This window comes from Streptopelia decaocto, assembly GCF_964273445.1.
Source record: "Streptopelia decaocto genome assembly, chromosome: 18".
In the NCBI taxonomy this organism is placed as follows: Eukaryota; Metazoa; Chordata; class Aves; order Columbiformes; family Columbidae; genus Streptopelia; species Streptopelia decaocto.
In genome coordinates, this window is record NC_138673.1 from 3,661,853 (window position 1) to 3,671,078 (window position 9,226).

At 43.0% G+C, this 9,226-nt stretch overlaps 1 protein-coding gene across 1 annotated transcript; it reads left to right on the forward strand.

The window, feature by feature from the left end:
* Positions 1 to 1,866: 1,866 nt before the first annotated feature.
* RFC2 (replication factor C subunit 2) lies at positions 1,867 to 8,953 on the forward strand. The gene is made up of 11 exons (XM_082068427.1): positions 1,867 to 2,073; positions 3,184 to 3,253; positions 3,891 to 3,932; positions 4,135 to 4,241; positions 4,937 to 5,038; positions 5,644 to 5,744; positions 6,421 to 6,578; positions 6,901 to 6,966; positions 7,449 to 7,529; positions 7,868 to 7,981; positions 8,656 to 8,953. The coding sequence occupies exons 1-11, from the start codon at positions 1,952 to 1,954 to the stop codon at positions 8,764 to 8,766; spliced, it is 1,074 nt and encodes a 357-aa protein (XP_081924553.1). The 5' UTR covers positions 1,867 to 1,951; the 3' UTR covers positions 8,767 to 8,953.
* The last annotated feature ends 273 nt before the right edge of the window (positions 8,954 to 9,226 follow it).

Sequence of the window (9,226 nt, forward strand, 5' to 3'; positions counted from 1 at the left end):
AAATTCAGAGTTATTATCCTTTCAGGATAATATAGTGCATCTAGTGCATGCATGTGTATTCAGGCACTGTTGATGACACATCAAAAGAGTTCTGCCATTTCAGCAATGAATTGGGAATTCATTTGATCCTGAGTGTATCCTATGATCTCAACAGACATGCTACAATAAAAACAGTTCACATTTTGGGAAAGATAAGTTTTAAATCTTTCAACTCAGGTCTGCCTATCCACCTGTCACACATCCCTACCAATATTGACCCCTCAATAAATACTTGTTCCATGTTCGGTAAAATACAGAACCACTGGGGATAAGCAAGGAGTTACTGCCTGCACAGAAGCTGCAGTGCTTGAGAAGGCCACGCTCCAAAGAAACATTGCAATTGGTTAGCAGAAACATATCACAACATCTGTCATCAGCCTCTCAGCAACAATTCTTATGAACAGCCTTTCTTCCTGTCCTTCAGGTGCTTATCAGCAGCAATCCTGCACATATAGTGGGAGAATTAATGCTGCCCAGAGAAATTATAACTTATCTAAAGGCTGGTACTTCCTAAGAGCATAACAACTGTTTAATTTGGCAAGAAACCAAAGCATGTCCACTGTGCTGTAGTGGCAGATTTTTGTGACCAGCAGCACTCTAAGCAGTCACAGTGTCTCGTGTTGGGTTCTGCTGAGTGTTGCAGTAAGCTAAATCCGAAGACAAGAGTAACACAGTCAGTTCGAGGTATTACAGGAACAATGTATTCATCCAGCTTGCGTGCTAGAAACAGTCTGAATAGTGAAAGAGTGCCAACTGTCTCAGCATAATTATGTTGCTATTTAATTTGCTACTTTACCTGCAATGGAGGCAAAATTAATCCACAGTTAATTCAGCAAGCCACATAAATGCTGCAGACCATTTATAATCTCACCTTTACATAACATTTATTCTAAAACCACTAGGAACCACGTACAGCTATTAATAAAAAATATGCAAAACAAGATTAAAGCACTGACCATCCTGCCTACATAAAGACTCAGATAGGAGACTGCACTCTGCGTAATGGAAAACTTCACCCTCGAGACTTCTAGAGCCTTATGAGAAAATGAGCAAACTCCACTGCCAGGCCACGCACAGAACCAGCTCCACAGGCTGAGGACAATGCTCTCATCCGCAAACATCCACGTGCCAATCTCAGAACACCAAGTAACAGGCACCAACAGTAACATCAGAATGCAAATGTTGCGGCAAGTGATAGGAAGTTGCTCCCTTAGAGCATCGCCACTCACACAGGGCTTCAAAAACTATCAGTTCCAAGTTTCTGCCTCAAATCCATCTTCAATTAGAAACACTTCCCAAGGAATCAGAGCCCAGACTGAAGGACAGATCCTCTGCTCACCAAGCTAACACAAATGTCATGATGTGAAGCATAAGCAGAGCTTAAAAATGCACCAAGACCCCACTAACTACTAAGATTTAAAACTAGTATTGATACCGAAATCCTAACAGTAGCATCAGAATCACTCCCCCATTATAACATGACTACTTACAGTATTTTGTGATGCATATTTTATTGTTTTCATTTTATGGGGGGAAATAAAAGTAGCTAGAAGAAGAAACAAAGGTTTAGACTCCTGAAATGCAAAACATATTACTGGTTGGTTGTGGTTTGTTTTTTTTTTTTTTTTTTTTTTATTAATTATCTTAACACTTAACCAGTCAGTACGGCAGGAAAAGCTGCCGGAGTCCAGAACAGCCGAGCCCCAGCCCGCCAGCCGTGCTGTGCACCAGTCCCTCTTCCGCTAAGCGCGGCCCGCCGCCTGCCGCCTCCCGCCTCTCCTCAGCGGCCTCACACGGGCCGGGAGCGCGGGGGACAACCCACCCGCCGGCCTCCGCCGGCCCGCCCCGCGAGGCGGGCCCAGGAGCACGGCCCTCCCCTCACGGAGCCGGCGGGGAGACAGCGGCTGTCGGGATGGAAATGGAAGTGGAGGCCGCGGAGGACGAGAAGGCCGGGCCCGCAGCAGGCGAGAAGCGCGGATCGGCCGAAGCCCCGGGGGCTGCTCCCGCCGCCAGCGGCCATTACGAGCTGCCCTGGTGAGCGGCGAAGGCGGCGCGGCCTGCGCGGGAGAGCGGTGGCTGTGAGGGAGCGCGGGCGGCCATTGAGCGAGATAGGGCCAGGGGCGGGAGGAAAGACGGAGGGCGCGCGGCTATTGGTTCAGAGCGTGATGGGAGGCGGGGCTTGCTATGGCGTAGCCTATGGAGTGAACGGGGGGCGGGGCGCGCCGTTGGCGGGAAGGTGAGGGCTCGCGCCGCAAGATGGGGCCTGTAGGCGCCCACTGTGTGGGTCGGGCCGTGGGCTTGTCCTCCGTGCCCGGCGGGCTGCAGGGGCTGGGTCTGACTGAGAAGTGGGGGGTTCTGGCAGCGACGAGGGCTCTGCCTGTTCACAATAACCTACCCTAACAGGGCTGGGGCCAGTGAGGTGGGAGAGGGCACTGCAGCCCTGGGTGAAAGCACCAAGTCCTTGTGGAGTCTGCAGTCAGCCCTGCCTTGTGTTAACTGTGAGAGTGGACAACGTGGTGTGTCCCCTTGGCCATGGCATCAGACTGAGGCACTACAGTCATGTCCGTGTTGACCATTTTCTCCTTGCTTTTTATAGTATGCAAGTAGAATCATAGAATCATTTTTGTTTAGAGAGGACCCCCAAGATCATCAAGTCCAACCATAACCCCCCCCTGGCACGACCCCATGGTGACTCCAGCACTGCCCTGGGCAGCCTGTTCCAATGCCCCACAGCCCTTTGGGGAAGAAATTGTTCCCAAGATCCAACCTCAGCCTCCCCTGGCGCAACCTGAAGCTGTTTCCTCTGCTCCTGGTGCTTGTTCCTGGGGAGCAGAGCCCGACCCCCCTGGCTCCAAGCTCCTTTCAGGCAGTTCAGAGATCAGAAGGTCTCCCCTCAGCTCCTGTTCTCCAGCTGAACCCCCCAGGTCCCTCAGCTGCTCCCATCACACTTGTGCTCCAGCCCCTTCAGGCCTTGGTGCGGTGGGATGCTGCGCTGAGCACTGAGGGGGGACCCTGCAGTGTTTGCACTAAAGACGCATCAAGTCACCTTTGTCCCACGGTCTAATGTAATCCTTTTCTGTCTGTGTACAGTGCTATGGAAGTTTCATTAGATGTGCTGAAGTGTGTGGGGTTTTGCTTTTACAGGGTGGAAAAATACAGACCCATGAAGCTATGTGAAATAGTTGGAAATGAAGATACTGTGAGCAGGTTGGAGGTGTGTAACTGTCCCTTTGGGGTAGTTCAAAAAACATAATTCTGCACAGATCAACAGACAAATAAAAGCATTTTTTATTTTTACATCCATACTTGAGTATGTGGAAACAAACTTTCTGATTTACTTCAGAAGTTACGTGTTGTAGGACATGCTTGGGTGGTGTTCTGAGCAAATACACCTTCTTGAATTGGGCTGTTGTTTAAATTGGCCCGGGTTTGATACAACTTAGCAAATTTGTAGCTGTTATAATAATATTGTTTAAATAAATAAATATAATTTATGTAACAGAAAGAAACATAAATTTAATGTTTGTCTGGAAGAAAAATATTTTCCTTGACAATTTAGTTTGTGAGCACAGCATTTGTTAACAGAGAGCTTATACTAGCAAGCATATAGTTAAAACAGATGCAACAGAAAGGCAAGAGTGCTAAAGAACTGTGGCATGTTATTTTAAGGAATGACTTCTGATGGTTCAATTAAAAAAACCCACACGAAACAGCAAGATTCAAAAAAGTTAAAGCACAAGGGAAGAAAATAATGGGTTAGCACTGTTTCTTGTGCTTGAAATAGAAGAGAATTGAAAACTATGTGTTCCCACTATTTCCTTATAAAATATCTTCTTATTATTCTTTCTTAGGTTTTTGCAAAAGAGGGGAATGTGCCAAATATTATAATTGCTGTAAGTATTGTTGTGTTGTACTGTATTTCACTGCGTTGGTCCTGCCTTCTGAAATCTGACCACAATAGTCTCACAGTATAGATTTGAATTGTACCTGATATATTGGATATATTGGTTTCCATGAGTGGGGACCACTGTAGAGAGCACAACTTAGAAAATGACATTAAACTTGCCACCAATTGCTGCACTGTTGTATTTCTAGGGTCCCCCAGGAACAGGTAAAACAACCAGTATTCTCTGCTTGGCTCGTGCTCTGCTTGGTCCTGCGTTAAAGGATGCTGTTTTGGAACTGAATGCCTCAAATGACAGGTGAGAATGAATAAACTTTATCAAACTTTTAATGGAGCAGCAAGTATCCATTTTTAATTTTGGTGCAACTCAGGCCAGCGTGATAGGCTTAATGCTCTATTAGGGCCTTTAGTACTTATTTTAATGCAGTGTTTCCACCTAAATGGTAGGCAGTCTTTGGTGTCCGACTATCAACATAGTCTCTGTTGGGATTCTGTCTAGGAAAGCATCTGTGTTGTGCTAATAAGACACACTCTGTCCAGCTGTTTTTCTTAAACTCTTCTGAGTTACAGCTGTGTCTGTGGATGTAGCTGTGTGAAGTTGTGGCAGAACAGCAAAGCTGCCTCAAATGCGTCTGCCTTTGTTCATTTATTACCCCAACCTTTTGCCAAACAGAAGTCCTTTTATGGCAGTACTCTGAGGTCACTGATATGTATATATATGAATATATATACATGCACTGAGATATGTATATACTGGTAGTGTTAAATTATTTTTTCAAAGCCTCCAAAAAGGAGGATTATTGATGTTAAAATTTGAATCAGGCAGCCTGGCTTACAGGATGGTTTCACAATGGTTATACTGGCACAGCTGAAGGCCAGGAACAAACAGCAGAACAGGGAGCTCAGAAACGCTTCAGCCACTCTGGCTGCTGAATAAAATCTATTATGCAATTACACTCAACTGATCATGAATCATTTCAATTATTGTTCCAGAGGCATTGATGTTGTGAGAAACAAAATCAAAATGTTTGCCCAGCAAAAGGTCACACTTCCAAAAGGTCGGCATAAGATAATCATCCTTGATGAAGCAGACAGGTACGTTGTTTTTTCTGAACGTCAGTTTGTATGTGAAATGTACTGTACCTGTGCTGTGTGCGGAGCTGCTGTCTTGGACAGTCTTAGATGTTTCTATCAGGCTATCAAAAATGATTTGGTAGGAAATAAATATGCATTGAACTCTGGTTCTCATGCGGTTACTCATATCAAGCAGAGATCATTGCTTCAAAGGAGATGCTGAATATTGGGGTAAAACAGACTGTGATTTAGCTGTACATGAAATAGCATCTTCCAATTTACTGGCTCTTTCCCTTGGAAAGGAGTCTGGCTTATGTAGACAATTTCACTGGATGAAAACGGGGCATTCTCCATCTGCATGTTAGTAGTAGCGTTCTTAGCAGTGTTCTTCGGAGTATTAATGATTTATTTTTGCGGGTTGGTTTTACAGAGATCTCAGTGACGACCTGCATGGCTAGATGATGTGTTCACATGACGAGAAAAGGCTGCTTAGTTTATCACGCCAGAATACCAACTGATTTACAAAGCACTGTTTAATATCACTAAACTTGAAGCTTGTATAAAAAGTTATTAGGCTGTACCTGTAAGTCAGTGAAGGGCAAAATCTGTCCTATTTTCTCCCCCAGCATGACAGATGGAGCACAGCAAGCGTTGAGAAGAACAATGGAAATTTATTCCAAAACAACGCGCTTCGCCCTTGCCTGCAATGCCTCTGACAAAATCATAGGTAAAGTGCTGCTAGTCCATGAGTGTTTTTGTCACGTTCGCTAACTTCCAAGGCACTTTTCAGAAATACCTTGGACCTGCCCATTGCAAGGAACTGTGGTACATCTGAGAATAATCAAACCACCTGTACATACAGCTAATAAAATAAAAGTGTATTTGCATAGCCGGTGAACCTCCTGAACAGCTGTTTTGCTGTTTTTGATGGATAGTGCTATGCATGGCTGCAGAAGCAGATTTCTCATACTTTGGGCTTAATGTCCCTCCAACTCTGGTAGAGTTTAAGATGTTTCATGTGTTGTTTACTGGGTATTGAACCCCTTTTGTTGTCCTGCTTTTTGAAACACAGAAGTTTACCTATAGGCTAACACATTGTAGACCTTTAGACTTTTCCTGTTTAGCCATTTATATATCATAATAAGATACATTCAGAAATGCAGGAGGACAGGAGCAGCTAAGCTTCATATGTATTTGCATATATCGGGGAAAATTCAAGGAGCACATCTGGGCTCAAGTGAAGGACTATGACAGTTGTATGTGCTTAAGGAGGTGCTATATTTTGTCTGGAGCTTTAAAAGAAAACAAAGTGTTGAAAGCTGAGATACCTTCTTCCAAGATGAAAACAAATAGTGTTTTTTTGAGAAAAGAGGGAAATACTAATTATGCATCTCTGTCTTCAGAACCCATTCAATCCCGGTGTGCAGTGCTACGTTACACCAAGCTGACAGATTCACAAATCCTTGCAAGGCTACTGAAAATTGTTGAGAAAGAGGATGTGCCATATACAGATGATGGACTAGAGGCCATTATCTTCACAGCCCAAGGAGATATGAGACAGGTACAAGAAGCAAAAAACTTAAAAGCAAAAACCATTGAATTGTGGCTCTCAAGGATTTATCTTTGGAGATGTAAAGCAAAGGGAATGTGATCTGTGGCACAAATATAACTAAACCATTTGGTTTTGTGAGGTTTTAAGGTGGATCTGCTCCTTAAAACTGATATCAAATGTGGGAAGAAACAAAGTTTGCTGTTTACTCTGTTGCTTAATTGAAAACTGCTTATTTGGCATCATTTTCTGGAAAGTGTATTTCATCCTGAGGAGGGGAGGGAGAAGTAGAGCACTTCAGAAAATCAATTAAGTCTTATTTTTTGTTTCACAGGCATTAAACAACTTACAGTCCACATATTCTGGATTTGGCTTTATAAACAGTGAAAATGTCTTCAAGGTTAGTAATAGTGTAAAACTGTGATGCTGGAAGTTTAGCATGAGAGCTGGATGAGACCGTTGGTCACATATCTAAGCCTTTGAAAGTGCTTTGCCAGTTTGCAGACAGAACTACATATGTAGCAAACACAGCATTAGGCTGCAAAAAAGTGTACATGCTTTCTGAAAAGGAGAGTGAGATGCAGTCCCCAATGGCTCGGCTGAGACTTTGTGGCTTTCCAGCTCTCTCAAATCACACGAATCATATAACTGCTGAGAAATTTCACAGCGGTGGAATCTGTTACTTGGGTGGTGTTACTTCGTTCTATTGACTCTGTCATGGCAGGATAAGTGTTACCAGAAAAATCATATTACTTAAAATTTAATCTGTATTATAGAATGTGTCTGATTCAGCACCTCAACTGTATAGAACCTTGGTGAAAATACCAGGGATTTAATGCAGCCTTCTAACATTTTGAAGTGTAATATTTCTCTTTGATACAGGTGTGTGACGAGCCTCATCCTCTGCTTGTGAAAGAAATGATACAGCACTGTGTAAATGCAAATATTGATGAAGCATACAAGGTTGGTTTTCATGTGTTGTGTCTGCATAGACACTTCTTTACAGAATTCTTGTTTGTTTTGAAGAATTCACAGTGTGAGTTGTTTTTCAAGATAAGGGCAATACCATGTAGATGAGTTGATGAATTAAACCCCTTTTATGCAGAGGTTTGTTCAGATGAATAAGCCAACAAGCAAAAAAAGCAAGTTATATTGAATTTACTTGCTAAATAATTGATGTTAAATCATTTGATAAATAGTACCTGCAGTTCCAGTAGTTTATACAGCTGTTCCAAAAGTGAATATGCTTGACTACCTGATAAATTTTGGAGATAAATATAGAGTTATTCTTGCCTGCACAGATTCTTGCCCACCTGTGGCGACTTGGCTATGCTCCAGAAGATGTGATTGGCAACATCTTCCGTGTGTGTAAAACCTTTCAAATGCCAGAGTATCTGAAACTGGAATTTATCAAGGTTAGTTCTAACCTAGCTGCTGGTGAGGTCTTTTGGGCCATTTTAAGAGGAGGATGTGATCCCTAATACAGGGGCAGCCTCAGGATTTTCTGTTTGATATTTGCTATATATTAGTGCCAAAAAGTATTTCTCCACTTCTTATTACTGCTTTTTTTCCCCAGTTTGCATCATTAGTTTGTCAATAAGAATCATCATTTGCAGTTTAAAGTCCAACCACCCACAGAAGCGCTAAAGTCACTTTAGTGATAACTCAAATTAATAACAAACACAATGCTGGTTGAATTTATTATTATTTACTTCAAAGCCTCAGATAACTCCTTGAGAACTTTATTCAAGCACATACCTCCAACAGATAGTACAATATTATAGTAACAGCCAGTTGACAAACGGTAAACTGCTGTAATGGAATCACTCTTCAGGTTTAAAACCTATCCTAAAGTATATGCACCTTGCTCTTTACAAAGAAAGTGGAGAAATATGGGCTATGATTAAAAAAAAAAAAGAAGGAAAAAAAGGCATTCTAGTTGGTCTATATGTAAAGTTGCGCTTCTCTTGAGTGCAAGTGACTCTGAAGTTGGTTTCTCAGTAAGGGCTATGTTCTATTTAGTTGTTAGTCATACTATACATAGACTGGGGGAGAAAACAGGTGATTTTTACGATGTCTTTATCCCCAGGAAATCGGGTACACTCACATGAAGATAGCAGAAGGTGTGAACTCCCTTTTGCAGATGGCTGGACTGCTGGCCAGGCTCTGTCAGAAGACGGCAGCCCCGGTGGCGAGTTAAGGGTTTCACGGGGCATTCTGGGAGGGGAAGGGCTGGTGTGCAAGGTCAGCAACTCCCCATGTGCCCCAAGTTCTGCATGCACAGTGTCTGTTCCCTACACTTCGCTAAATTGCAGAAAAATAACCAGGTTCTATTGTAAAAATGTTTTGTACTTCTTTTATTTAGACCAATAAAGCTTTAAAATCTACCCCAAGTACTCTCGCCTGTTGTATAACTGGGCTAGAAGAGAGGACTGCGACAGTCCAGAGCAATAAGGTCTGTCTAGTGCACTCAACAAAACTGCTTATGTCTGCTACTGAGACCTAAGAGCAGGAGAAACAAAAATTGAATCGTGTTGTTAGTGATTACATTTCAAGCCCGGCCATGAGTGGTGGTCCTGCTGAGACCAAGAAGGAAAAGGTTTTGCACAAAATAAGGCATTTAAGGAAATTATAATTGAGGCATGCTGAGCAGATGCCAC